The 27,889-nt window shown below is 49.7% G+C and overlaps 5 protein-coding genes and 1 long non-coding RNA gene across 11 annotated transcripts; 4 read left to right on the forward strand and 2 right to left on the reverse strand.

The window, feature by feature from the left end:
- Positions 1–65: 65 nt before the first annotated feature.
- LOC111074068 (serine/threonine-protein kinase SIK3) lies at positions 66–17,685 on the reverse strand. 5 transcript variants are annotated; one of them, XM_022366701.2, is made up of 12 exons: positions 17,377–17,685; positions 13,629–14,402; positions 6,390–6,725; positions 6,067–6,322; positions 5,379–5,992; positions 5,036–5,312; positions 4,725–4,968; positions 4,465–4,634; positions 3,706–3,960; positions 3,369–3,533; positions 2,094–3,244; positions 66–2,027 (listed from the first exon to the last, which is right to left on the reverse strand). In XM_022366701.2, exons 2-12 carry the CDS (start codon positions 13,830–13,832, stop codon positions 1,254–1,256), a joined length of 4,446 nt encoding a protein of 1,481 aa, XP_022222393.2. In that variant the 5' UTR covers positions 13,833–14,402; positions 17,377–17,685; the 3' UTR covers positions 66–1,253. The 5 variants fall into 5 exon arrangements, with proteins under 5 accessions (XP_022222393.2, XP_022222394.2, XP_022222392.2 ...); XM_022366702.2 differs by having other exon boundaries at positions 3,369–3,524; positions 17,269–17,685; XM_022366700.2 differs by having other exon boundaries at positions 17,269–17,685.
- On the reverse strand, positions 9,027–9,933 carry LOC111074072. The gene has a single exon (XM_022366708.2). It carries the CDS (start codon positions 9,796–9,798, stop codon positions 9,148–9,150), a length of 651 nt encoding a protein of 216 aa, XP_022222400.2. The 5' UTR covers positions 9,799–9,933; the 3' UTR covers positions 9,027–9,147.
- LOC111074073 lies at positions 10,674–14,331 on the forward strand. Of its 2 annotated transcripts, XR_002607776.2 has the most exons (4): positions 10,674–10,784; positions 11,442–11,571; positions 12,419–12,795; positions 12,852–14,331. It is a non-coding gene; the product is annotated as an uncharacterized LOC111074073 (long non-coding RNA). The 2 variants fall into 2 exon arrangements; XR_005967755.1 differs by lacking the exon at positions 10,674–10,784 and having other exon boundaries at positions 11,365–11,571.
- A 284-nt stretch (positions 17,686–17,969) lies between the features above and the next one.
- On the forward strand, positions 17,970–21,034 carry LOC111074070. Its single transcript, XM_022366706.2, has one exon. The coding sequence runs from the start codon at positions 18,451–18,453 to the stop codon at positions 20,785–20,787; it is 2,337 nt and encodes a 778-aa protein (XP_022222398.2). The 5' UTR covers positions 17,970–18,450; the 3' UTR covers positions 20,788–21,034.
- A 42-nt stretch (positions 21,035–21,076) lies between these two features.
- On the forward strand, positions 21,077–24,467 carry LOC111074069. The gene is made up of 3 exons (XM_022366704.2): positions 21,077–22,845; positions 22,920–23,211; positions 23,280–24,467. Exons 1-3 carry the CDS (start codon positions 21,307–21,309, stop codon positions 24,464–24,466), a joined length of 3,018 nt encoding a protein of 1,005 aa, XP_022222396.2. The 5' UTR covers positions 21,077–21,306; the 3' UTR covers position 24,467.
- Positions 24,468–24,529: 62 nt separating this feature from the next.
- Positions 24,530–27,350, forward strand: LOC111074071. Its single transcript, XM_022366707.2, has 2 exons — positions 24,530–25,778; positions 25,840–27,350. Exons 1-2 carry the CDS (start codon positions 24,530–24,532, stop codon positions 27,168–27,170), a joined length of 2,580 nt encoding a protein of 859 aa, XP_022222399.2. The 3' UTR covers positions 27,171–27,350.
- The last annotated feature ends 539 nt before the right edge of the window (positions 27,351–27,889 follow it).

Below are 27,889 nucleotides of genomic sequence, written 5' to 3' on the forward strand. Positions count from 1 at the left end.
GTTATATTCTGTTTTATGACACTTATGCACCCAAAATCGAAATAAAATAAACTTTATATGTTTCGAAGAATTGGTAATTTATTTAAGATAAAGTTGAACTATTTATGTAATTTGATAATCGCATATAACTAGATGATTTCGTATTTATTTTGTATTTTTGTTTCTGTTTTCGTCTACTCGCGTCTCCTATCGGTTTAAATTAATTAATTACATTTAAAATCACAGCAGTCTTTCATTAAAAAATAGATTACTCAATGTGTCGGGGATGTCTAATTAATATGTATATGTAGTGACGCATTTGAGGGCACGACGCCACCCACAATCTCTCTCTCTAATCGTAAGATCGCTTAAAACAAACGAACAAACTTGAATTTTTCACTACAGAAATGATAAGAAAAATTGTTTAAATTGTAACGGAATCGAGAGCTTATCGCCTATAATGCATAACATTTAGAAGACAGAACTAACTACACATTTGTAAAATAACCATATGTACATATATGTATATGTATATTGTATGTGGATTAAGATGTACCTACGTATCTTTGTTGAACTAAACGCTTTTTACGCTTACGAATTGCACAAGAATTGAACATAAAATTAATTGATATATACGCATTAAGTATGCATGTATGTATATATCGCTAGAATCTACATATCTATATCATATTTATAGCTAGTACGAACATTTGTTGCCTTTGTATGAAAATTGTTGCTACTGGAATGCATTTTACTTGCTCTTGTTGTCGCTTGGTTGGTTGGTTGCTTGCTTGCTTAAGAACTTCTCGCCATACCTCTATACTCGAAATACACTTTCGTTCTAAAATATATGTGCATAAATTCTATAATGTTAATATGTGTTGAATGGTGGGAGGGGGTTTGGGGGGCGTATTTTCATCAGATTAGCAATAGAAAAAAGTTTCTAAAGATTGATATTCATTAATTTTGATTATGATACTACGGCTAGAAGATTTCAAAAGGGGTTTAAATTTGAATTTGCATAATACAAATGTAGCTATAGACGTATTTACAGAAATACAGAATTCGACTCCTCTGGATTGCTTAAGTTCTTCACACACACACACACACATACTAGGATAAGCATACATATACAGATATTTATAGATATAGATATATCGTACATATCGACTTAAATCACAGCTACGCAGAGTTTAGGCAAGGCGAGTAGTCATTTAGTACGTAGGTAGCTATGAGGGGGGAGGGAAGGCAGGGTACATTTATTGAGGAGGTGCTCAGCCGGCCACCTGCTGCATGGTGATCGTACTGATCAGCTGCTGGCAAATCTTGCCGTACTCGAATTGATCGCCAGAGATGCGACGCAGCTTGATGCCTTTGCCGGCTCCGTGGTGGTCCCGGCTGCGTCCCTCGCACACCTGCAGCTCGATCTGCAGGCCGCCGGAATACTCCAGGCTGAGATTGGTGGTGTTCTCGCTGTAGCCGGAGGCGGAGGCCAGAGGCTGTCCTGATGGCTCACAGGCCGGATGCGAGTTGGAGGCATTCGAGGCGCTGCTGTGCCGTGACTCGGCCCCACTGTCCTCCGAACTGATGCTGCCCTTGTGCAGCACAAATCCCTTGGGCGGCATGGTCGAGTCAATGGTTTGCTTCACCATCTCAAGGATGCGGGTGGAATCCAGGTTGCAGCACTCGTGCGGCAGCGGCACCTCGTAGCACATCTCATCCGACATCCGGCGCGAGTCGCACATCGAGTCCGGCGTGAGGTGGCCGCACTCCGTGTGGTCCCCCATCTCGGAATGTGAGTCGGACTTGAAGCCCGAGCTGGCCGACGGCTCCTGGCAGGGCGACAGATTATTCGAGTCGTTGCTGAGGGAATCGTCCGAAAACCCCAGCGACTTATCGCTCCCCCGTCGACACTGAGCCTCGGCATGGGAGTTCGAACTGGTGGCCGTCACATGGTTGCTGCTGGGTTCGCAGTCCAGGCTCGCCTTGCGTCCGATTCCACGCGTAATGGAGGGCATATCGCTGCTGGGTTCGGTAATGATCAAGCCCTGCAAGAAAGGTAAGAGGAGAGGGTTAGACTATCCATGAGACTTCTGAAGGAATCTTCCACACACCTGCAGGGACATGACGGGCGTGTGTGGCTCCAAAGAGTCCTCGCTGTCGCGACTATTGTCGGATGAGAGGGCCACCAAGGTGATCTCGCTCCCCTGGACATCGGTTAGGCAAATCTGAGGCGTGATCCCGCCTGTGCAGCCGGCATAGGGCATTCCCGTCGTGATCGTGTGACACATCTGACCGTTGCCATTCTCCTCCTGGATGATGCACAGATTGGGCGAGGCAGGGGGCGTGGGCACGACACGCACTGGCTGCGCTGGCGATAGATTCAACGGCTTCAGGTCGTAGTACAGGGCCGTGGGTATAAACCAGTTGGGCGTAGCATAGTCCGACGGCTGCTCGACCTGGATTCCGCCGCAGACATCCATTGAAAGATCCAGCGGCTGATTGGCAGCCGCAGCAGCAGTTGCTCCTTCGCTTGCCGCTGATGTGCCGCGTGTGATGGAGCCACCGCCACTGCCTGTGGTGAGGACCGAGATGCCCTTGGTGATCTGATGCATCGGCGAAGAGGGTCCCCCAGCACTGCACACAGGCGATAGCACCGCGGGCACACAGGGCAGGTAGGGATTGGGCGAGCAGCTGCCGCTGAAGCTGCTGTTGCTGTACACAGGCGACTGGCAGCCACTGCTCGAGTTGGAATTGCTGGCCCCCAGGTTGATGCTGCTGAACGGTCCCACGAGCTGGTTCTGGTGCTGCGGCTGCAGGGGCAGGGTCATGGCCGGCGGATACTGTGGATAGCCGCCCATCGGCTGTCCGAACATCTGTTTGGCGGAGGTCAGCGAGGCATTCACCACTGCGGCGTGGGGCATACTAATCGGGGATACGCTGAAGCTGTGCATCGGCTGGAACTGCTGCTGCTGCTGCAGCTGCTGCAGGTGCAGTATGTGGCTCTGGTCCAGATGTCCGCCACTGACAGCCGCCGCACTGACATGGGCATGGGCCGAGAGTCCAAGCAGGGGCGCCAGATCGAGGGGCACCACATGCGATGAGATTATCTTGTTGGCGATTTCGTAGCTCACACGCTGCTCCTTAACCAGGCGATCCAGTGCCGGCAGCAGTCCCTTGATCGCATCCGGCGGAATGGCAATGTCATGGCCACGTCGCAGAGCCAGTTGCATGCCCATCCCTGGCTTCCCATGTATGGGGGAACCTGTGGAGTCGGCGGCGAAACAGGTAAAGAATTATTCAAAGTCTCAAGTCTATTTGGAATTTGGGGGGCGGTGGGAGCTCAAAGCTGGGGGGCGAGCGAATTTTGTTCTCGTTCTCTCTCTTACCTGGCAGACTGATCGAATTTTCTAAAAGCGGCGGACTGGGTGCAACCAAAAAGTTTCTCTGTGCAATACCTTTCTGCAGGGATTGGCATTCCTGGAGGGGCCCTTGGAACTGGCTCTTCGATCCCTCCGAGGCCCGACGCACCGGACTGTAGCGTCCTATTGTCGCTAAATGGAAAGCGCAGCAGCAATTGAACGGAATAGGAGACAAGAAAAAAGGGAAACAAATCATGAGCCACACGAATAAACATCATCCAGGCGTCTGGTGTATGGTTCGCTCTCTGTCGTTTATGGTTTGGTATCCTGGCAGGAAAAACGAAAAGGAAATCATAAGACTTACCACCCTCCTGCACGGTGGGCAGCTTCGAGTGGACAACGCGATGGATGCGACGATTGTTGGCTGCAACCAAGGGCACTGAGCCACAAGCGGATGCCACCAGCGGCAGGGAATGCGGCGGGGACACGCCCTTGGCCATGGCCAGGCCGACTCCATAGTTGCCATTCGGCGGGGATTGACTGAGAGATTTGAGTGTGGGCGGCAGATAGTCGCGATTCATGCGAGACTCGACCTCGCGTATTAGCTCGGGATGAATCACTATCGATCGATCGGCGTGTGGGGATTTTTTTTTTTTTTGGGATCAGTCAAGCAGCAGGGCCAGCAGCAGCAGCAGCGTAGGCAGCAGTGCGTGGTTTTGTTGTTGTTGGTGTGCATTAGCAGGCGACACAAAATTCAAATCAAATGCAACAAAAACCAAAAAATGTTTACATAAAACGAAAGAGGGAGAGGAAAAAAAATATTTAACCATAAGTTTAATGAAATTATAAATAAAAATTATTAAATTAATAAAATATACGAAATGGCTGCCAATTAAGCATAAAATAAAGCAAAACTTAAAGCCATGCAGTTTCCCTTTCTAATATATTCCTCTTATTCTTGGTATTTCCTTAAGGGTAGTTCTGATCTGATCAGATCAGATCACAGGTTTTACTTCAAGAATCTCTTTACTACAAATTCTCTTAATTGTCATTCTTGGGAACCCTCTCATTTTGTTTATATTTAAATTCATTTTCTTATGATTGCACATCTCCATTTACGCACCTGGCGGCCGCTCGGTGACCGTAAGCAGACCCGTTCGTCGTTGTCGCATGTTCGAGGAGGATGCTGGTGCCTGGGAGGAGCCTTGCCCCGTGCCGGGTCCATGCGTAACAGAGAGATCATCAGTGCAGCCCACGGTATGACGCTTAACACCGCCACGCTTCTGCATGTAGCTGTGTATGGGATCAGAGAGAGAGAGAGAGAGAGAGAGAGAAAACTTGTTAGGCCCTAATCATAAATAAAGGGGAAAAGAGATACCGCACCTTTGGAGCTCCTCGTTGCAGTCACCCGTGACGTTCTCTGGACAGCAATGCATCTGAACCGTTGCTTGCTCGCTGAGCGGCGAAAGCTCCTGGGGTATATTGGGATCTGGCCCACAATTGGGATTGATGTAGTAGCCGGCCGTGTCCATTTGCTGGCCCTGGGTTGGACCGCCAACAGTGCCACTGGCAGGGTAATAGATGTGCAGATTGGCTCCGCCATCCGAGGCGCGACGTCCAAAGGAACCTACAGATGTAGGAACATATTGCATCAAGGTGGATATCCAGGTGGATGGGTGGGTGGGAGGACTTACTGGCACCCATGACAACAGGCGGCTTCAGCAGATGCTGATCTTTGATGGTGAGGTTGTGCAGCGGCTGGTTCTGCAGCATGGGCAGATTCACGGGATAGTAGGGCATGGCCTGAGCGGGATCGTTGCATTGCGGCGGGCACTTAAAGTCGATGGGCGGCACGTGGGGATTGGCCAGGGCCTGCTCGTGGGCCACATCCCCCGGTCCCACGGTATGGCGTCGTGTGTTGGCCCCGTTAACGATTGTGTTGGCACACAAATGATGCTGGTTTACAGGAGGCTGCAGGATAGAGTAATTCGTTAGTTAATAAACCAAAAGAAACTGAATGGACCATTGAGAACCCACCTCATTGGGTCGCGCCAGGCATTCGAGTTCAAAGTCACCGAACTTCTCCAGATCAACGGCCACATCGGTCCAGCCAAAGCCCAGGGCCGAGCTGGAGGAGGCATTCGCACTGCTCAGCGGACTGAGGCGTTCGAGGGATTCCTGCTTAATGGGCTCGACCGACCGATCCACCACGCCCGTCGTGATGCTCGTCTTGCGGGACCTCGAGTAGGCGAGGCTGGCGTGGTGCTGCAGTCTTTGGTTTTCGCGTCGCTTCTGCTGCAGCCTGTCCTGCAGCAGGTTGTATATGGCATAGATGTTGTCGAAGCGCTTTTCGTGCACCGACAGGGCGATCATGTCCGCGGTCAGGCCGGGCAGCTGCAGCATGTGCGTCATCACCACCGAGTCCAGCTGCGGCGGCGAAGAGTCGACCACGCTGCTCAGCGACGAGCTCGATGCGGAGTTGGACATGGAGCCTCCGGCGAAGGGAAGCGCTGTGCCCTCGCTGCCTCCTCGTTCCTCCTCATGCAGCTCGGACTGCCACTCGCTGAGCCAACGATGCTTGATGATCTGTCTGATGGTGTAGCGACGATCCGGTTCCACCACCAGCATGTTGCGGATGAGGTGCTCGCATTCTGCAAAGAATTATAGAGGGTGTTAGCTATGCATAACTATTTGGTTGAATTTGTTTCTGTGGCTGTTATCTCACCCTGTGACATGAAGAAGGGTATGCGGAACTTTCCCAACACCACCCGACTCTTTAGCTCCAGTATGGTCTTCCCATCGAAAGGCAGGGCACCGCAGACCAGGGCGTACAGAACAACGCCCAGACTCCAGATATCCGACTTGGGTCCGTCATACTCGAGGCCTTGGAATACCTCGGGGGCGGCATAGGGCGGGGATCCGCACCAGGTTCGCAGTGTGGCCCCCTCCTCGTAGTGATTGCTGAAGCCAAAGTCGGCGAGCTGCAAATGCAGGCAATGTGTGAACCACCAATCCGAAGGCAGGACAATGGCCTGGGGGTTCGCTCACCTTGATGTTCATGTCCTTGTCGAGCAGTACATTCTCGGCCTTGAGATCGCGATGCACCACCCCACGGAGATGGCAATAGTGGACCGCCGAGATGAGCTGCATGAAGACGCGTGCCGCCTCCGGCTCCTTCATCCGTCCATTGGCCACAAGATGGTCGAAGATCTCCCCATTGGGCGCATACTCAGTCACCAGGTAGATCATCGACTGCGACTCCATCACCTCGTACAGACGCGTGATGTGCGGATGCCGCAGTGACTTCAGTATGGAGATCTCCCGGAACGTCTTGCTCAGATACTCCTCGTTGAGGCATGTCTTGTCGATGATCTTTATGGCTACCTGCAAGGGAACAACAGAGGGCATACAATTAGTCAACTACTACATATATACCGTTCTTTTCTTCATTCGATCTTTGTTAAATGTTTGCGGTCTTTTGTTTGTGTTTGTTTGTCGTTCGCTGCGTTCGGGCGAAGGTTAACGAACGTTGTCAGAGCACACCGAAGAGATCCGCAAAGAGAGAGAGCAAGCAGAGAAGGAGCAGAGCGCACTTGCTTGCAGAGAGGCAGCAGCATCGAAATTTAAGATGAGTGGGTTGCCAGCCGAAAGTTACGAAGAAGGAAGAGGAAAAAACGCGTCTCGCTTGAATTATGCACAGTGGGAACAAAGCTATTTTTGGTTGATAAAATTTATAAGGACTTTTACCTTATCCAAGAAAACTTTCCATTTTCTATTAATATTATAAAAAGAGACTTTCAAAGAGACTTTGGGCAGATACTAAATATTGGCTTGCTGGGGGTATTTGGTTCATTTCAATTACATTGGCTAAATTTACTTCGTAACAAGGTCAGTCCATTTGTTTTCCATTTTAATATCAAATGAAGTAAATTGGATCAATTAGTTCCACTGTGCGTCGTTCAGCTGCTACCACTGGTGGTGGGGGGTGGTTCAGGTTCAGGTGGGTAGGTGGGTAGGTGGCCGCACAGTCTGCAGCAACAGCAGAGCACCCCATACATGGTGCGCGTGTTCGGATACCGGTGTACATCTGTGTGTGTAGCGGTGTGGTACCGGAGCAGCGAGGAGAGCAGAGAGGCAGATTATAAAGCGCAAAGTGAGACAACACAAAACATTCTTTGCTCACGACTTTTGTCCGCTGACTCTGACGCTGCCGCTGCTGCTGCTGCTGACTGTTTATTTGCTTTTGTGTATTCGCAAAACATTTAAAAAATTTAACACAATGTTTAATAATTAACAACAAAAGTGAGCGCACGTTCGTTTTACGCTGCTTTCCGCCTTGTGTTTTTTTTTTTTCTTTTATCAGGTGAGGTATTTATACTCTTTTGAGTGCTGCTCTCTCGATCTCAAAGCAATTGAAGCACATTAGCCAAGCATTGGAAGACCAGAGCGTTCAATGCCCAATGCATCACCTTATCTAAATAAAGCTTGTTTAGCTTTGACTCTCTCTCTCTCTGCTGTTATCTTCCCCTCTTTCTCAAGCTCTTCGGCTGAATGACAATGGCAGCATCATCAGGCACCGGTTGGTTTTCTCTCAACTTTAAAACAAATTCGTTTTGTGGATTCCGTTTGCTCTGCGTTTTTTATTTATATTATTTTTTATTCGTTTTCTACAATTTCTGTTTCGCGCCATTCAAATACCAAATACCAAGCAATAAATAAAATTTAATCAAAATTGACATACAATTTCATTCGTTATAGTTTTTTCTGCATCTCGACTTTGAGAACTTGAGACAAATGCAGGAACTTGCATATGTTCGTTTGTTGCAACGCCGTAATACGCGTAACAGCCAGCGGTGGGAGAGGAGAGCGAAATGAGTTTGACACCGTACATAATTTCATGAAAAAAAAAAAAAAAACAACAACATCAACAAGAGCATAACAAACTGATACGAAATTGATTGTACGCCCTAGAGAAATTCCAGTGCCACGTGAGCAGAGACCCTGCCGCAGCCAGCGCCCAAGTTGAACTTCAGTTCTACCACTATAGGGCGCAGATATGGGTGGATGGGGGCGGGGAAGGAAATGCCACATTGCCACGTGCCGTTTGACCTTTCGTTGCGTCGCAGGCAAACGCGATGAACCTTAAGCCTTTGCTCGCAAATGAGACATTTCAAAATAATCGCCGCTACAACAAGCACAGCACAGAGCGATGGCGAAAACGACAACGACATGCCCAGGCCCAATGTCGCCTCCCTCCATTAAGGAATCCTTCAGCTGAAGGCAAAATATCGCCTCAAAAGGTTCTTTGGTTCTATTGATTTCAAGGAAAAGGCATTGCAAGCCCAGCCAAGGTCTGAAATGTTGATTACGAGCGTCGACGTCGACGGACACTGAAAGGAATAAAGGCCACATTGAAATTTATAACGAATTTCATGAATTGTTCGCTATATCCTGAATTTCAATGAATCGTTGTTTAATCTAATTTGCTGAACTTTTACTTCGAACTTCTAAAACCATAACTAAGGAAGCTATCCGATGGCAGGTTAGGAATTTACAAAACTAAGATAGATCGTTCCACATACGACTGATGAGTGACTGGACTCCAACATATTCCATATTCCTTTATGCAGTACTGCAGCACAGATAAGTAATTCTCCTTAAATTATACTCCGATTGTGAGTTCATCGAATTTATTTTTATGTATGTACATACATATGTGTATATTTCCTTGGAAAGCTTTTATCAATCGTCTACATTTATTAATCATAATTTATATCCAACTTTCTTTCGTTAGACTCTGAGGGTTCTATAGGCTGCCCCTCCATATGAACTTGTTCTCGCGCTCCAACTTCTGGTACTCCTCTCGCAGCGTCTCCAGTTCCTTCGAATTCTTCGCACTCAACCGCTCCAGCTGGCCGTTCAGGCCAACGATTCGCTCTCTCAGGGCGTTGACCGTGTACATGCTGAGACGCTCCGGCCGGAAGACGTCCTCTTTCATGGCGCTGACATAGTGCCACATGTCCTGCAGCTCGTTGCGCTTGGTGGAGCGATATACCTGCATTTTCTCGTCCAGCTCGAGCTGCAGGCGCTCAATCTCATTGATCAGGATGGTGAGGGCTGCAGCGGAGGAGCTTCCTGGCCTCTGCCTGGTAGCGTTCCCCTGGGAAGGGGGTCCGTATCCATCAGTGCCTTCGGGACTAGGCTCGTCTTCTGGGCTATCCTGGAAATTGCTGACATTCAGCCTGACTTGATGGCATTCGAGGTACTTTTGCTGAGCCTTGAGGCGCGTCAGTTCACACATAATCGCAGTGGGTGTCGCCTTCGGGGTCCTAGACGGTGCTGGCGCTGGGGCTGGGGCTTTGGTTTGTGTTCTCCGTCGGAGTGGCTTCTCGGGAGGCTTCGCTTTGGGTGTGGGTGGCTTTGCTTCCTCGTCCATTATTACAATTTCCATTGGCATTGTCTATCGGGGGGCTTCACCGGCATGTGACTGCCACAAAATGTTGCACAACGTTTGGGCGGGTCCTTGCAACTTTTGCACTCTAGTTCTTATTGTCGCTGTTTACGCGTGGTAATCAAACGAGTTGCCAGCGCACCCGCCACACCCCACCCCACTCTCTACCCCTTCTTCAAAGTCTCTGACTCAAGCAACACGGCCCCCTGTTGCACGCCCCTGCCACCATACACGTGTTTAATCGATATGCGACCTCTTTTCTTCAGGCTGCTGCAATTGTTACTCTCTCACCTAACAGGTAATCTCCTTCTCCTGCTCTCTTCGGCTGCAGAGGTCAATACACTTTATGTGGCCCCTAGTAGGAAATTTAAAAATTTTCAATTTAATTTGCAAGTAGTCCGACAGCACAATGGAAATAGGAAAATCGATTATAAAATTCACAATTTCCCCGACATGGCCTACTTAATTGCAAGTGAAAATGGGTTAAGGGGTTGCGGTGTTTGTGTGGGCGGACGGTGAGAGCTATCAGAAAAGAGCTTTGGATTTCAATAGAGATTCGGGAGCTGGGAAATACGTACATACATTACATACATATTTATGTAGTGCATGAAATAATTTAAATTAAAAAAGAAACCTCTGTTCCGAAGCACTAGTTACCCTTCAAATAAATCGTTCCTAGTGCTCAGCTTGACGAATATACCAATATGTACATATTTACTTTCTATGGCAAATAAATGGATCTCTGTATAAAAGTAGAGGAAGACAGATAATAGTTTTTAAAGAAACGGAAAACCGGTCAAGAATTTCTGTATACCTATGTATATGAATTTCCTTATCTGCATTACAAACTTCTATTCAAAATTCTAGTAACCTCTGGCAAGGGTATCACAAACGAAAGAACAGTTTTTATAGAATAAAAACATCTCTCACACACACACTGCTGATGCAGAGAGGGAGTGAAGGACAAACAATCAGATCATCGGACAAACAGCGTGAGAGACAGACAGAGAGAGAGAGAGGGGGAGAGAGAGACAGTGAGCAAACACACGTGACTGATTTGGCGAATCCACTTTGTTGGGGGCTTCTTTAATGTTTTTTGTTGCTGCTGCTGAGGCTTCAGGCTATTCTTCTCGGTACAAAAAAAAACCGAAAAGAAGAAGCACTTGATAACAGTTTCGGTTATCATAATGCCAATGTGTGTTTTTGAAAACAAAATAGTGAATTATGGAAGGAAGGGGAAGAGTGGAGTCAACAACAAAACTCAGACAATAAAGGGATGGGGGGAGGGGCAAGAAAAAATGGAAGAGAGACAGATTGGGCGACATTGGCGGCCTTAGATTTAGTGCGCATGATTTTTTGGGTTTCGTAAATACACAACAGCGAAAAGAAAAATCAAGCATAAAAAACCGCAGACAGACAGTCGAAAAGCGAATAACAAAAAGCCGCGAAAGAGTTAATGAAAAGGTAAATAAAGATTTTTAAGCGATTGCTATTCACCTCGCCTGCTCTTCTTCTTATTCTCTCTCTTTCGCTCTCTCTCTCTCTCTCTGTCTGACGCTTGTTAGAATGTTTTTTCGGTCTGCTGGCCAAAGAGTCAACGCTCAGACGACGACGGCAGCTTAAATATTAAATATTTACCCATACCATAGCGAAAGATCAATCAGCAGCACAAGGAGAGGCGCCCAAAGAGTGGGAGTGGAGCGGAGTGCGCTGCATGACTGCTCAATCATGATTGCATCAATTGGAGCATTAAAACAGTTGCCAAGGAAACCGCCGACCGTAAGACCGATAATTGCATTAAATTAAACTTTTTACCCAATTAAACTGCAATCAAATTTAATCAAAAAAAAAAAAAAAAACGACACGTGAAAGTGATTAAGAGTGAGAGAGGCAAAGAGAGGCACAACAGTTAGTCCCGTGTTGTACCCCATTGATCCCCTGGGTCTGTGAAGCAACAATTCTGGGTTCCTAATGATGAAATCATTTAAACTAGGTTATGGTTTGATTTTATGATACACGGCAAGCACTTCTCCATAAGTACACATGTCATCCATATTCTTATCGATCCATTTTGTGGTTCTTTCGGATTACATTGTACATGTGTATGTATCTATGTATATATTGTATATTGATGCATGTGTTGGATGCCGTTTTCCACTGATTGTAGTTCATTATTGGCAAATACGTTTAAGTGAGATAAGCCAGAGCTATATACATACATATATGTATGTATGTATACATAATACACACTGCCCTACTGATTGGCCATGCAAAAAAAAAAGAAGAAAAGTTATTTTAAATGTATCTTGAAGCTCTAATCAAAATACAGTTATTTGGCTACCAAATCATACTAACGGAAGGAAGGGATTGGGATTTTCAATAGTGCGGAAAAAGAAGAAAATTAAAGCTTTCCCTTTCCTTCTTGTTTGTTTGATTTCCCCATTTTTGTATAAATTTTCTGTAAATGACAAAAACAGCGATAATTGCTTAGATCGATAAGGATGGGCACGTGTTCAGTGCAGAATCCTCAACGTTGTCAATTATGCAAAAAAAAAATTATTTCGTTTATTTGTTTTTTTCCATTTTAGTTCTCCACTGATCTCACTTCTTACCTCACACCCCTCAGCTGATGGTCTTTCTGCCGCCCTCGCTCTGTACATTGTCACGTTTAATGATTAAAGAGACTCGCCGTGTTGATACCCTGTATTTATGTTGCTGATTGGATGTATGAGAGAACGAGTTGAAGAGCCAAAGATGGATCATTTACATATGTATGTATATACATATGTTGGACTTTTGTAAGATTAGTACCCAAACAAGTAAGTGGGAAAAGGGGCATCTAAAGCTCGCATTCCTTTGTGGGTTGTGTGTTTGTGTGTGATTGGTTGACACTCCCAATTATCAGAAGTGTCACAGTTGCTGCTGTTAGCACTTCCCCTGATGCAATGCACCTACTCTTCCCCTCCACCGCATCGATAGGTGACTTAACATGGGGAACTGCAGGTGAGTCGCAGTCTTCCTTCAAGTAAAACGTCTACTATAGCGCGGTTTTTCGGAAGGGATCGGGACTCACATCAGCTTTGATTAACTTTATGGCAGGAAATTCTCAAAAACCAGATTAACACAAAAACAGTAAGCGATATGTAAATTCAAATGACAAATCGCAAAGAAACAAAAGGCAACAAAAGGCGAAATTCAATTACTTCCTGAAGAGACAGAACAGAACCTTTTGGGAGGGAGAGCTGCTTGGAGGAGGAGCATCGCCAACTCGATGGAAAGAGAAGGCAATACACAATGCCTTACAACTGCGATTCCAATTAGCATCTGTCGATGCTGCCACCTGCCACCTGCCGCCTACCCCGACCCAATACCGCCAACCCAAAACCCCCCTGAAGCCGACCCACCGACATTGTCAATTGAAAGCAAACAACAGCCCAAACAATCGAAAAATCAACCGAAAGCCGAAACGAAACTCCCGATTGTCAATAAATTGTGTAAATAATTGCTCTACACATATTCACGCGGCAATAAACAATTTAATCAAAGAGTAATCATCAAAATCAATTTCAGTCAGCGGAAATCGCAATCAAAAATCATCCCACCATTTCGGAAACTATTGATGGAAGGGATGTATGTGTGGAGACCCCAAAAAGTATACGGAATGTACATAGTACATAATCGATAACTGAAGCTATTTGAGAATTAACCATAATCAAAGATGATCCTGATCAAGATCGATGCTATAATCGATGAAAATTGGGGGGATAACCTTAATTGGCAGCCCATAAATCGACAGAAATCGAGTGCTTAAAAGGCATTCCAGGACTCGCACTCACCTTTGTCTTGGTCACAATGTTGGTGGCCAGCTTCACCACAGCGAAGTTTCCCTTCCCGATGGTCTTCTCCAGTTCGTAGTAGCCGACGCGCAGGAGCTTGTCCACGGATATCTTGCTGGTCGATGGCACTTTGTAGTTTTGTGGCGTAGACACTACTGCTGGAACTGCGACTGATGGTGCTGCTTGTGTCGGTGTGGAGGCCATCTCTAAGACTGGCTTTCTCTCTCTGTGTTGTGGCTGGGAGCTCGGATTTGGGGTAGGGGGAGGGAATAGCGTTACTCGATCCCGCTTCCGTAATTGGCCTGTCGTCCACGCAGGAAATTCACTTAAACTGCATTTTCTTTTGTCATCGCTTTGGACATGGAGTCGGTCTGTCACATTCAATGCCTGCTGGCGGCGCTCTCACACAGATACACATGCACACAAATACGGACGCGGGTCGGGGGAGAGAGCAGCAGCGCCGCCAGCAACAACAAGAACAGACACTAAATTCTCTCTCCTCTCTGGCTTCCGCACGAAAAACTTTAATTGAATTGTTGCATTAACCACACTCTGCGGCTGCTCCAACGGATGCTCACCAGTGGGCAGTGGGCCATGCCCTTCCTGTGTGGGCGCTGGGGCACGTGTTGCAGGTACACACTTTTCTTCCTTTTTTTTTATTTTCAATTAAATTTATTTATCCAATTATTTTGTTGTTTCCACTTATTTTTTAATTTTATTGCACTTTATTTTTGCCAGATAAATTGCTTTTTACATTTCGGTGCACTTTATCGCCTTCGTTCAGGATAGGTGGCAAAGAGAAAACATAATTAATAAAGAGTTAATACACATGTCTACGCTCCTAACCTTGGTGTTGTATATGTATGTATTTTGTTTTTCTTTTATCAGCTACAAATGTGTGTGTGTGTACATATATGCGTGGAGTAAGGCAAACACCAAAGATAGTAAAATGAAAACAAGTACGATCGCTGCATCGCAGAATTACGACCCGACCATTAGATGCCCTCTCAACAGATATGTAGATCTAAATGATTGTCTGAACAAATACCAAATCAAAAACAATAATGTCTCTAAAAGTTTAAGCCTTAAACAGCATATACCCTCCACCTCTACAAGTATAGGGTGTAATAAGCGCACGAGCCCACCCGTTATCTATTCGAACAGAAATCTCAAAGAACACAAAAGTCAATCCCATGAAATATTCTTCTTCTACCACTACGCTGCCAGCAGCGATTACTTATGGCGAGCAGTGTAAAAGCCAAGTAAGTAAATGGTATTTAGAGGTAGAAGAGTAGAAGACAGACGAAACCAGTGTCTTATGGCTGGTTTTTCTGTAAGCCGATCGCCAAGCGAAGAAGAGTCTTCCCGTCAGAGAGGGAGAGGCGAGAACACGCTCAATGGGTTAATGTACAGCATCAAGGTCGTATGGGGACCAGACTCATGCACATACTACATACATATGTACATACATGCATAGTCGCAAAGGACAGAGAAAAAACAGAGAGAAGCAGTCAAAAAATACTTATTAAAATCAATTTAGAGCAAAAAGCAAGTGAAGAAGAGGAAGACAGACACCATGATCAAACATTAACCAAACACAGACACACACACACACACGAATGCCAGGCACAAGCACTCAAACACTCTTAATAGGCATAAACAAATGCCGTTGCTTCTTCTTATTCTCATATTTTGTGGGTGCGAAAAGAGCAACGGCAGCTGGACAACAATGCATTATTCGCATATCATCATCTCACTCCTGCACACACACACCCACAGTTCACACCCAATTGGCACTTTTTTTCGCTTCTTCTAACAGAAGGTTTTGGATGTTGCTCTTCTCGTTTATTAGCATTTATCACTCGTCAAAACAGTTGTAGTGATAATAAACCAGCAGAAAAGATAGGATTTCAAATTACCGAAGGGATGCGGCGGGACATTAACCGTAACCCGTAACCGCAGCAGTCAAAAGTCAAAGCTGAATGAACTTCCACAATGGAAGCGAAACTGGAACTGAAGCTGGGGCCTCCATTCCAGCCATCTCTTCCAACGCACACGCGGCACAGGGAGACTTTCTGACCAAAGAGACGGAGAGAGAGAGAGAGCGACGGCACATATTGAAAGTGGCTTCTAGTGGCCTGGTAAAAGACGTCACCGGGTTAAAGGTGCTTCCGCAATCACCTCTCAAGTGGGTCGTGGGATGGGACCATGTACCTAATAATCTGACCCGCACTGTGGCGTACTCTGCGTATCTATAAATTCGTGAGCTGATAAGTCGCCGCTCATGGATTGCGTGCCCTCTTCTACCAACAACAAAAAGCGAAAATGATTTTAAAAAGCGAGAAGTAAAATAAATGAGCCAGCAAGCTCAAAGAGAAGGAAGAACGCACGAAAAACAACAACAAACAAAGGCTAGAGAACAGAGGCTTGGATCAAGACGTATTGAAATGAGGTGGTGATGCCTTCCCAGAGAGCTCTCACAATAGTTGCCCATTCTGTCACAGTTTCGGTACACAAAGATCGCCCAGCACCTTGTACAAATACACCTTGGCTTGGACTTACACAGCAGCCCCAGCGCCAGACAGACAACAACGTAAGAGTGGGGAACGCCAACGACAGAGAAAAGCAAACCAAGCGAGAGACAAGCAGCCCCATCGATTGCCAAAGGCTAGACAGGGAGAGAGGTGGAAACTCGGTAGTTGAGTTTCTGTGTATGCTCGGGTGTTTTAGCGGGGGCGCAGCAACAGTTTCATAGGGCAGCAGAGACGTGACAGGTAGACCTGTGCAGGGTGCTAAGTGAGAGGGGGTCAAGATGTCAAGGAAATATGCCAGAAAACAATAGCAAAAATTACAATATGAAAAGGCCCGATGACAATTACACACCAACACAAAGACAAACACACGCTCCCAGTGGATGGCTGTGTGTGTGCATGTGAGAGGGCGAAAACGAAACGAAAACTTGTCGAGGTCGAGCATATTCACACACAGACACAGTGAAGCAATCATCATATGAACACACGCAAGCACACATGAACTCAGGGGGCCAGAGAAAGCACCTGCAATTGATAACGGAGCGAAATGGGAAAAACAACTAAAGCGCACGGTGTCCAATAAGACCATTCAACACATCAATTGGCTCATTTTTACGTTTTGCTGGATGTGGAGTTGCCATGACGTTAACACAACAGAGCGCACACTCACACTCCCCCACACACACACACACACACACACACAAGTCCCAAGCATCGGAAAACGTCACGGCTTCCAGAGTGAGAAAAATCGTACGCACAGCTTTACCTTTTTACGACGAAGGTAAAACTTGCCGCAATACACATAATTGCCATTCATGAATATGTCTCTGCTTCCGCATCTTGCTTGCTAGAGGTGAGAACGTGACACACACGCAGCCCACCAAGTCACATGCGTCAATTCAACCAACTGGTGTAATGTGTAAATTTTTGAGATACTTTTCCGATCGTGTCACGCGCTCATCTCAGAGGGTTAGTTGCTCCAAGCACACACACACAAACACTTGCGCAGGGAACATGTAAAACTGTGGTTGTTGTTGTTCTGCCTCTTTCTTCAGCCTCCGACACCATCAACAACAATCACAAAAGCTGGTCAAATACAAAAAACACACTTGTAAATTTATTTAATCTCCGCCTAGACACTCCATTTCGTTGCTTTTCATATGCCTGGCTTCCCGCTTACACTTTACGATTTCTATCTATCTTTTATTTTGTTTTACTTGATTTTCGTTTTTCTCTGCTTTTGCGTCGGCTGCTGCTGGCAAGATTTCTTTTCACGTCGACTTTATATTATTTTTCTTATCACTTGTGCTTTTGTCGCTGCTTTTTGGCTCTTTTCTTGTTGTAGTTGTCGCCTCTGCACTGAACTTGAACGCGTGGGCGTAGCGTGCGCCTCGTATTTTTGCATTAACACATATATTTTATATTATCAAGTGGCGATTGCCTTTCGGCTATTGGAATTTTTCATGCTTATTCGACTTTCGAGCAATCGGTGGAGCACACCTGCTCACAAAAAAAACACAAATCAGTGTGACCCTAGCACAACAAACCCGCGTAATCCCAAATCCAGTGATTTGGGAAGAAATCGTATACCAAACTCAGTCACACTAAGGGGCGAGAGAGCTCATTTCTACGTTCGTGAGAGAGCGAGAGCGCTCGATAACTTTTGAGACAACTCTGGCGGTTCGACCGACACCTAAAAACGTCAAGTCCATCGTTTTACAGTACTAGAATCACAAATTTATAAGCAATGCAGGAATATGGAATTAGATCCAATTAAATTGTATTAGTCCTAGCTCAGAAAATGGGTTAATTTGCCGCCGCCATTTCTAACGTTCTCTACATTTCCTGCGCACACTGGAACACGCACTGCGTCCGGAGAGGAGTCAAGGAATCATACTGGAAGTGGCCTGGAAGTGCGCTACTAATGAATGAAACTTCCAATTGGACCACCGACTTCCTGAATGAAAAGATGCCGGGAAATCTACTACAGCAGAGCGAGAATGGAGGGATGGGATAGATAGGGATGCGAAAAGGAATACAAAAACGTACCATCGCGTGACGTCAGTTGAAAGTTTTCCGTGCGTCTTTGGGGAGGCTGCGCGTTTCCGTGTTTAGGTGGGGGCGTTAGTAGTGGGGAGTTTTATTTTCGTTCACTGTCACAGTTTTTCCCATATTAATTATCCTTCAAAAAATTTTCAAGTAGCAATTTTCATAGCAAAAGTACAAAATCTAGCAAACAAAAATACAACCAAAATCCATAGTCAAATCCACCCCAGATCCCCGACCACAAAATGGTGAGGCGCAAGGTTGTCGGCGTCGGGAAGCAGCTTTCTCTTCCTGCCTACCAGCAACTGATGTCGCAGGGCAGTAGCTTTCGTGCCCCCGCACGGCAGCCGCAGCAGGTCGCATCGATGGCCGATTACTGGCATAACATGTGCTGGAGCAAGTTGTCGGGCGCCGTGCCACGCATGGCTGTGGTGGCAACACCGGAACCGAGCAGTCGCCGTCTGACCCGGCTGCGTCGCCAGCTGATGTGGTCACCCACGGAGATTGTGAACGTGCCACAGCCCAAGAGCATGCGCATGGTTCAGGCCAACTATGTGAGGCAGCAGCAACAGCAACAGCAGCATGCCCCAGCGCAGCTTCAGCTAGGTTATCCGCCGACGTGGGGCGGAGCTCAGTGGGAGGCACCCAGGCTCAGTCATCCTCCTGTCGCCACCAATTGTAGGCCAATGAAATCCTCATCTTGGGGAGACTACCAGATAGGTGCAGCCATGGCCCAGCAGCACCAAAACTCTGCCAGCTCTCTGAACATCATCGAGTGTCCTGGCTGCCAGTCGGAGGTTCCTGTGTGCTACTTCGAGACGGAGTCCTCTCGTTTCGCAGCGGCCGCCAGTCGCATTGAGCAGCAGCAAGAGGAGTTACATCAGAAGCAGTTGCAGCTGCAGAAACTGCAGGAGTTCCACCTGTCGCCCCAGCCGTCACAGGTGAACACCCCCGTGGGTATACTAAAGAACGCAGAGCGTCCGGAGGGGGGCCAGAACGTACCCACCGAGTTGCATGCCAAGAAAATGAAGCGGGTGACAATCCATGCGATGAATGGAATGGATGGCAAGCTTCACGAGCGGGTGCTGGCTCCTGGCAAGCCAAACCCGTTAGCTAAGCCTGGTGGGAATAGGCGTATCAGCCAGCAGAAGAAGGAACCGCAGAGAGATCAGCCCCAAGGATATCAGCGGAAACATCAGCCCGCCCATGAGCAACATCCACCAGCGTCAGTGAAGTTGCCACAGCAACAACAGAGTCCTTGTACCTTTAATTTCGGGAAATTCGTCAACAATTTTATAGATTCCTACGATCATCGGAGTTCAGTTTCGGAAGGGACGGATTCCGATTCGGGATCGTTTATACTTGAGCCACCAAATGCGGGGGATACAGCGGTCAAGCCCAAGAAAAGCTCCAAGGTAAGCTCGAAAGCAGGATCGAAAGCAGGATCCCTCAATAGGGAGCCACCACGACCCCCAGAGTGGCCTAAGGTGGAGAGAATCCTAAGTAAAACCGAGCCAGAGAAATCCAAGCGAAAGGGAAAGAGGTCGTCCAGACTACTGGGCGACCACCATGGTGCCGACTCCGGCACCAGCACCAGCACCCTCACCAAAGAGAAAAGCAGGGACACACTCAGGACTCCAAAACCCTGCGTAGAGAGTGCCAGGCGAAGCAGATTAGTGCCCAAGACCCCACACCATAGCCAGACCTCCCTAAAGCCCGAGCAGGCGGAATGCCCAGCAAGGGAAAAGCGCTCCAGCCTGGATGTTCACGAAGGTATCAGCGGCCAAGCACCCGATTCGGTGGGCAAGAAGGACCGTATCCGTAAGGTGAATATCAATCAACTGCTGCAAAACCCGGAGCTGCAGGATGGCAGCGTCGTTTGGCAGTCCCTTATGCAGCTGGTGGGTCAGATGTGTAGTCCCCTGGAGGAGGAGGAGGATGACCAGCCGGAGAGTGAGACATGCGAAGAGCAACGCATGATGGCGGGTTACGGCTCCGATCTACGCCAAAAGAAGAAAATGAAGAAAAAGAAGCAATACTCCGTCTATCTGATGGTCAACTCTGACGATGATAATGATGATCAGGAGTACAGCACGCCGAAGTTGGAAACGGAGTCACCAGATATCCTGGCTGCGAGCCACAGCCACAACCAGATCTCGTGTGAGAGCCACAACCCCAACCAGACTCTGGACGAGAGCCACAACCATAACCAGCAAGATGACTACGCCAATCATTGCTACAGACTCTTTCAGGAGGAGCAATGCAAGCCTATGCGCCGCAAGCGGAAGCGGCGTTCAGTCAGCCGCATCAAGGAGCTCGCCTACCCATATCCCATGCCCCCACCTAACCAAGTCCTGCGCCGACCCCTGCACTGGCCGAAGCCGGATATGTCCAAGCCCCAGACGCGTCTGCAGCGCCCCCGATCGACAGCCAAGCCGCCCGCCCAGAAACGACGCCAGCGATCCATCAGCACGGTCCAGCAGCAGCTGCATGCCCAGCGACAGTGGGAAAAGATTCCGCTGGCCACTGCAAGTTGCATGATGTACCCCATGATGAACAGTGCGATGCGACACCATTTCTAGGAATCAGAAGCTGGGCATCCTTGCTGCATCGTCATTGTGTGGCGTTTTTGTATCGTAGAGCGAGTATGCGTCCATTTGTTATGTCCAAGACAGACCATAGACAAAGTCCAAGTCATTGATTTGCATGCTCCCCCTTGGGACGAAACTGTGCCCCAGGCTTTTTGTCTATGGCCTGATTCTGGAGGAGATTCCAGAAATTTGTAGTGAAATAAAGGCCCAAAGTATGCCCCATAGCAACTCCCCACCCATAGAGCAGATAAGCTCTCCCTTTACTGTCAGTTTGCAGAGACTCATTCATTTTTTGTTCACTTTACACAACAGCTCCTACAAATTCACAGTCCCATTGAATTGGATGATGAACGGGTGTATCACGGGTGTAACAGCAGCCAGAAGACAAATGCAATGGTAGTCTTGGGGCGTCTCTCCACCTCCACCTAATAGCAGCCAGAACGAGTCGTGTGGCAAGAGCACAGGCAGCCAGGAATATCCCTCTGGAATACAGCAGCAAAAACTTTCGCAATGGCATCTAAATCCGAACTCAATGATCGCAGCTATTGTCTGTTGAGCCTGTCCTGGATGCTGAGCCATCAGCCTCGCCTTGAAGGCGGCAACAACGAGTACTATCGGGGACAACACTGGTCTCATCGGTCGCCACAATTCCAGCAGCAGGTGGAGCAGGAGCCTGGGTGCGTTACGTGTCCTTTCTACACAAATGCGTCTGATTTGGGGCTTGGACCAGCCCTTGCGAAACTACCTCCACACAATGCATACGCCATGGATAACAACAGGATCAGAAGCACCGAACCCAACAATCAGCAACCGTGTTCTTGCTACCCGTGCACCGCGACAATAGAGGATGATCCACGCGTCGACGCGCCGCCTCCTACAGAGACGGCTCCTACAGGCCACATGGAAAATAGCGAGGAGTACAACTGGATCGAAGGCAGTGAGCCAATGGAGCAGCAATCGCCTGCGGAGAAAGATGCCACAGGGAGGAAAAGCCAGGACAACGACGCGAAGGGCAAGTCCCATTACATGGAGTATCGCCAGTTCAAAGGCACTTCGAAAACGAAGCCCAGCAGAGAGATCAAGTCGGGTACGGGGATCAGACGCAGAGACGGCAACGATCCGCTCTACTTTGATCCCCTCAACTACAGGTCCACGAGCAAGAAGAGAAAAAGGAAAGTTGTTAAAATCAGTGTACCTGCCGCGACACCCGTCCAGAAGTGCCAATGCACCAAGGCGGCCATCCCCACCCCCACCACAAAACGGAATACCCCCGAGCACAAAAAGGGCTATGTGTGCTCCGACCGATGTCCGCGATGTCGGAGCCGTAGCCGTAGCCGAGATAATCGTTCTCCTCCGCCAGTAGCTGTGCGGACCAAAGCCCGATCCCGCCGCCCGTTTGCAGTTCGCTCCCAACGGTCAGTGGCCGCCAGTGGAAAGTCTGCAGGGAAATCTGCTTGCTCCTGCTCGACATCGAAAGGGAATCCCTCGAAGAGGCGGCCAACGGATTACATTGCCACAAAGCCAATTAAGAAGATACTGAAGAGGAATCCCCTGGCCGTATGCCAGGCCAGCTCTCAAATGGACGACATTCTGCCCCACGAGGAGTATTTCGAGAAGTACGAGCAAAACTGGACAAACAGGCACAAGCACAAACGATCAGCCAGGTGTGGGGGGGGCATACACGGCAGGAATCCCTTGGCCGTGTGCCGTCCATGCTCTGAACAGCTGGAGGAATACACCGATAATAACGGCTATCCAGATGAGACTAGGGCCAGGAAATTTCAGTACCAGGCCTCCGACGAGACGATGATGGAGTGGCAGGAGAACATTCATCACTACGGCTATCCGGAGAACGGGACAGAGGCGCACAGCAGCTGGTCCAACAAGGAGAGAACCACCAAGACATGTCCCGTTTGCGACCAACTGGGATGTGCGCCGCCAAAGCCAAAGCGGGCCTGCATCCGCCTGGTCTGCCGCGTGCAACCCAAGCGACCGACTGCAGGGAGTGCCGCATATGGAAAACTGGTCATTCTGCCGAATGCCCAAACGGTAAGCCCCAAGCATTGGGAGATTCCCTCAGCGTCTTCCCTCAGCTATCAGCTTTTCGTTCTTCCCCCCACTAGAAAAAGCCAACGACCATTTATAGATCTTTGGGACCGCCGTATCCTATACGACGGGTGCGCCGATCACGCAAGAGCAGCCATTTTCCGGCAGTGCCACAACCCTGCCTCCTACGCATTTGCTATGAAACACCTGGGCCCAGGACCCGGACGCTACGTTGTAAGGGCGGAAGAAACGAATCAGCCGGAGTGCCCAGAAATCGCAGCAGAACCCGAACCAGGCCGACAACCGTTGCTGAGGCACCGTACATGCTGCCTCAAAGGCATCAGCATAGTACCTCTGTCCCAAGGCAAAGTGAGTTCGTACCAGCCATGGCACCGATTGAATCTCTGTCAGCTTTTCGGTCTCGTTTCTCTCCACAGCTTTGGCACCGGAGCGACGCGAGCCCTCGGCTCACCGACAATCCAATCAGGGACGAAGTGGCGCTGCTAGTCCAAGTCGTTTGCCTCAGAGCCAGCCGAAGGCACTACGATTCCCTCAGCAGCCGCTGGTACAGGCACAGCCACAGGCACAGCCACTGGCACAGCCACAGGCACAGTTACAGTCACAGCCACAGCCACAGGCACGATACTCCCAGCAGCCACAGGCACAGGCACATCGTGCCCAACAGCAACGACAATATGCCAGTCCGAATCACCTTGAAAGCCGAGTGCTACCCACTTCAGTCAATCAATCGTTTCCCGGTTTTGTACGTCCGATCCCAGTAGATCCCAGATCCGAACTAGCCCGAACCTTCCCACCGAGCACACCCATCCCGTCGAAGCCACAACGACTCACAAGTCAACCAGCAAAAGAGAAGCCTCTTTCTAGCTGGCCACAGAATCCTGAAGCAACTTATACCAGGCCACCAAATCAAGCGCGAAGCCCCAACAGGCCACAACATCCAGAAGCAGCATACAGTCGGCAACAAGATGATGATCGAGCCGCCAGCAATCCACAAAATCAGGGTGCAGCTCTTATGTGGCCACCAGCAAACGTGAATCGTGCTGCCAGCAAGCCACAGTACCAGGAGGCAGGTCCTAGGAGGACACAAAATGAAGATCAAGCTACCGCCAGGCCACAACATCGCGAGCCAGCAGCTCCACCCAGTCCACAAAATGAAGATCGACGTGACAGCAGGCCGCCACCACATCATGAGGCAATCTTGCCACGCACGCAAAACCCAAGGGCCGCCCAACGGCCACAATCAATGCAGCCGTCAACACGAGCACCAGCCGAGGAGGCTGTCCCTGTTCCCGAGAATAGGGGACCGGCTGCCTTCTATCGCGGCAGCTTTTTGACAGTCCGCGAGTCGCTGGAGCATCTGAACGAGAGCAGCCGGGGACCCGTGTATCGCAGGGAACCGATTAGCCATTTGCGAGCCAACACCCGACGCGGCTTGGTGCTGAATCCCGACTCCGAGTCGCTGCTCGCCACGACGAGGTGGCCGGGAATGCTGCAAAGCTACCAGGGGTACATCTTCGGCGGCCCCAACATCAAGAGTCCGGGCGGATGGAGCTGGCGCCGGCTGTTTGGCAGCTACATGAAGAAGTGGAAATCCAAAACCTAGCAGCCACGGGAGTCGGGAGCTACGCGTCAAACGACAAACAGTTGCCGCATACAAAATTCACAAATGGAACCTTTCGGAAACGACAAAAATATGGGCCACTCCTGGGACTTCCTCAGCCCCCGCAATGAAGAAGTCGACGAATGCACCCAGACGGACTCCTCCAGGACGCAGGACGTCGACAGTGCCTCGGATGATCCTCGGTCATCGGCCGGGAATGAATCGGCCAATGCACAAGCAACGCCGAAAAAGGGCTGCCTCAAGGGCAGCCCCCCCGAGTCCGGCAACGAGCGCATCTTTGTCCTCCGGAACTGCAATCAGTGCAAGGATTACACCGTGTCGCCCTGTGGCAGGTGCAAGTGTCCCCGCAAGACAAGCGCCTGCATGGGGAATTGCAAAGGCACGGACGACACTGCCGACAGCTGTCCCCTGCGCCAGAGTGCGCCGGCTGAAGCACAGCGTCGGCGCGCAGGCGGCACCTGCCCGCTCTGCCAGAGCCGCAACGGAGACGATCAGGGCGTCGACGGGCTGTGTGGCGGACTGTGCAAGGAGTGCAACTCCAGGATCCATGACGCCATGGGAAAGTACTTTTCGCAGCGTGGAGAGACGGCACCCTATTATCAGACACCAGCGCAGTCGCTGTATCAGCCGTATTCGGCCCAGGTATTTGGGTATCCCTCGTTTCCCTATTCAGTCACCCCACTGCCAATGCCCCTGCCGCCGGTGCAGCAGGCATGGGGCTGTCGCAAGTCAAAGTCACCGCCAACAGAATGTGATATGCGTCAGCCATCGGGGAATAACTGCGAATGTCCGCGTCCGTCTGGACTGCGGCCGTCCCAACAGAGTGGACAACTGGCGCCACAACTGGCGCCACAACAGGCGCCACAACAGACGATACAAGTGGCGCCACAGCAGGCGCCACAGCAGCAAGCTGGACAATGGGTGCCGATTAACAGCGGCCCGTCGTGGTCGCCGCAGCAGCCACAGCAGCAGGCCCAGCAGCAGGTACAGCAGATATTGGCTGACCCCAATAGTGCGGCGCCACTGAACATCATTGTGCTGCAGGACTGTGACAATAATGCGCTCATCGATCAGCTCACCACGGCCATCTCCCGGAGCGGGGGTCATGGCCAGGAGCCGGGCCAGGGGCATGCGACTCTTGGGCCTCCGCCACCAGGATACAGCAACTACAACAGCTACAACAATCCGCTCAGCGGATACATTGACTACGAGATGGTGGACTTCAATCGAGGCAGCCAGCAGCAGTACAATAGGAACATGGACTACGATGATGGCTACAGCATGGACATGGATGGTGAGTGACATGCCCCCACACAGAAGGACTTCACCCTCTCTGTCTGTCCATCTGTTTGTAGGCTACATGGATGGGAGCCGCAGCTCATGCGACATGGGCTCCTGTCCAGCCAAAGCGCCTGCCCCAGGATCCTGCGCATGTAAATCCCGCACCTGCACCTGTCAATGCTGCCCCAACGAGTGTAAAACAGGCGGCGGCGGTGGCGGGAATGGCGAGAATAAATGCTGCAATTGCGATTGCAATTGCCCCTCCTGCGAGTGCAAGTCGAAACAGACGGAATGTGACGCCACCTGCGGGGCTGATTGCGCCCGAAAGTGTTGCAAAACTGATCTGTCCGCCCTACTCAAACAGGCCCTGGAGATCTTCATAGGGCTCTCGGAGGAACCGAAGAAGAAGAAAAAACACCGGCCATACTCCAGCTACAGCAAGAAGAAAGGACCCTCCAATGCGGACTACATTAAGATCAAAAGAGGCAAGAACCGCCAGAGAGTGGCCTCTGGCTCCGCCACCATGGTGCAGAATCAGGCCAGCAAAGACGATTTCGCACTGAGCCGTGCCACATCGGAGTTCAACGGCCCGCACACCGCCAATCATACAGCCTTGCCGACTCCCGCACAGAGCACCATGCCATCCCCGTCGCAAACCCACACGCACACTCCACGTGAAAGTCTGCATGAACTGGGCAGGAGTAGGTCGTCCAACTATCTAGCCCATGGCAGCGAGGCGGCACCTTTCTTCCTGCCCAACTGCGAGAAGAATCGCTGCAAGCACGACTGCGTGGGCCGGTGCAGCAAGCCGCCCCACAACTGCAGCAAGGGCTGCAAATCGCACTGCAAAGGACCCTGCCACAAGCGCGGCGGCGGAGATGCCACCAGCAAGCGGCGTGAGCGCGACGCGGCCGTCAAGAACGCGCGCTGCTTCCAGTGCAATGCGGGCAAGGTCGTGGACAGCGGACGGAAGTGGCAGAAGGTGGACACGGATGACATTCAGAATGAAAGACCCAACACCAGCAAACCAAATAAATCTGCAGCGGGCTGTGCCGGTTGTATGGGCGGCTCGGCGCGCAAGCTGGGCGGCGCTGGCAATGTCCGGTACAAGATCGGACTCCTCGGCCTCAGCCCCATCGCCCATTATCGGCCGGGAATGCTGCAGTTCCCAGTCAACTATCTGCTCACCGGCGCCGATACGCGACGGAGTCTGGTGCGCACGGCTGCCGGGGTGACGCTCCACCAGAGTCCCTACGTGGACCTAACCGAGGGCAGAAAAGTGCAGCCGCCAAAGAAAAATCGAAAGAGATCGAAGGATCGCCGTCGGGCCGCAAAGAAGTGGCAGACAGTTCCATCGCTGCCTCCGGCAAAATATGCATTATCCGGGATCGAGAAACGTGACTGATAAAAACCCTCACCCCACCCCCACCCCACCCCAACCCTCCCCAGCCCGATCCCATAATGCATAATTTCCCTCAGACGCGACAGTGGCTTATAGTTTTACACTCAAAATTTTGAATATTTTCTACCCATTTCCTTTTTGGGATCACTCACATTGGCAATAAACCGGCAAAATTCAAACTAATTCAAGGGGTCAGGGTCTGATCTTCCTGTTCCTTCCTTGCTCCTTCTTCCGGCTTCCAGCGTCCGTGTTCCGTCTCTCGCTGTTGTTTCCGCTTCCTGTGGCCCAGATTAGCCTCAACCCGCTTAGAGAGCGGTGCAAATCAAACAGGGACACAGAGCTGGGACAAACAATTAACGCCGCAGGCGTTTCCTCATCGACTTGCACCGAAAGTCACTAATCACCGACAATATTTTGGGGAGTTGTACCTGTCCGTGAGCGGAGGGGACGTGAGCGGACAATGAGCGGACTCGCTTCCTGTGCTGCTGCTGCTGCCTTTCACACTGAATCGAAATGAGACTCTAATTTGGTGTGCCCCCTCCTGCTGCTGCTGCTGCTGTTGCCACTGGCTCCTGGCCACATGTCCTGCAGAGAGGCTGTCGAGGCTGAAGGGACAAGCGGAAAATGTTAATTGCTGTGCACGCACTTTTCCTCGCACACACACAGCAGGACATCCTTTTCCTTGTTTTTGTGTTGTGTTGGTGCCTCTGTTTGTGTACAGA

This window comes from Drosophila obscura, unplaced genomic scaffold (assembly GCF_018151105.1).
Source record: "Drosophila obscura isolate BZ-5 IFL unplaced genomic scaffold, ASM1815110v1 contig_186, whole genome shotgun sequence".
Lineage (NCBI taxonomy): Eukaryota > Metazoa > Arthropoda > Insecta > Diptera > Drosophilidae > Drosophila > Drosophila obscura.

Bases quoted from the DNA above. Each gene is read 5' to 3' on its own strand.
- LOC111074072 (XM_022366708.2), bottom strand. From the start codon at position 9,798: ATGCCAATGGAAATTGTAATAATGGACGAGGAAGCAAAGCCACCCACA.
- LOC111074068 (XM_022366701.2), bottom strand. From the start codon at position 13,832: ATGGCCTCCACACCGACACAAGCAGCACCATCAGTCGCAGTTCCAGCA. The intron at 6,726-13,628 runs GTGAGTGCGAGT...GTTCCCTTGCAG, and splicing joins ACATTGTGACCAAGACAAAG to GTAGCCATAAAGATCATCGA. The intron at 5,313-5,378 runs GTGGGTTCTCAA...TCTATCCTGCAG, and splicing joins GCCTGGCGCGACCCAATGAG to CCTCCTGTAAACCAGCATCA.
- LOC111074070 (XM_022366706.2), top strand. From the start codon at position 18,451: ATGGTGAGGCGCAAGGTTGTCGGCGTCGGGAAGCAGCTTTCTCTTCCT.
- LOC111074069 (XM_022366704.2), top strand. From the start codon at position 21,307: ATGGCATCTAAATCCGAACTCAATGATCGCAGCTATTGTCTGTTGAGC. The intron at 22,846-22,919 runs GTAAGCCCCAAG...TCCCCCCACTAG, and splicing joins TTCTGCCGAATGCCCAAACG to AAAAAGCCAACGACCATTTA. The intron at 23,212-23,279 runs GTGAGTTCGTAC...TTCTCTCCACAG, and splicing joins TACCTCTGTCCCAAGGCAAA to CTTTGGCACCGGAGCGACGC.
- LOC111074071 (XM_022366707.2), top strand. From the start codon at position 24,530: ATGGAACCTTTCGGAAACGACAAAAATATGGGCCACTCCTGGGACTTC. The intron at 25,779-25,839 runs GTGAGTGACATG...ATCTGTTTGTAG, and splicing joins CTACAGCATGGACATGGATG to GCTACATGGATGGGAGCCGC.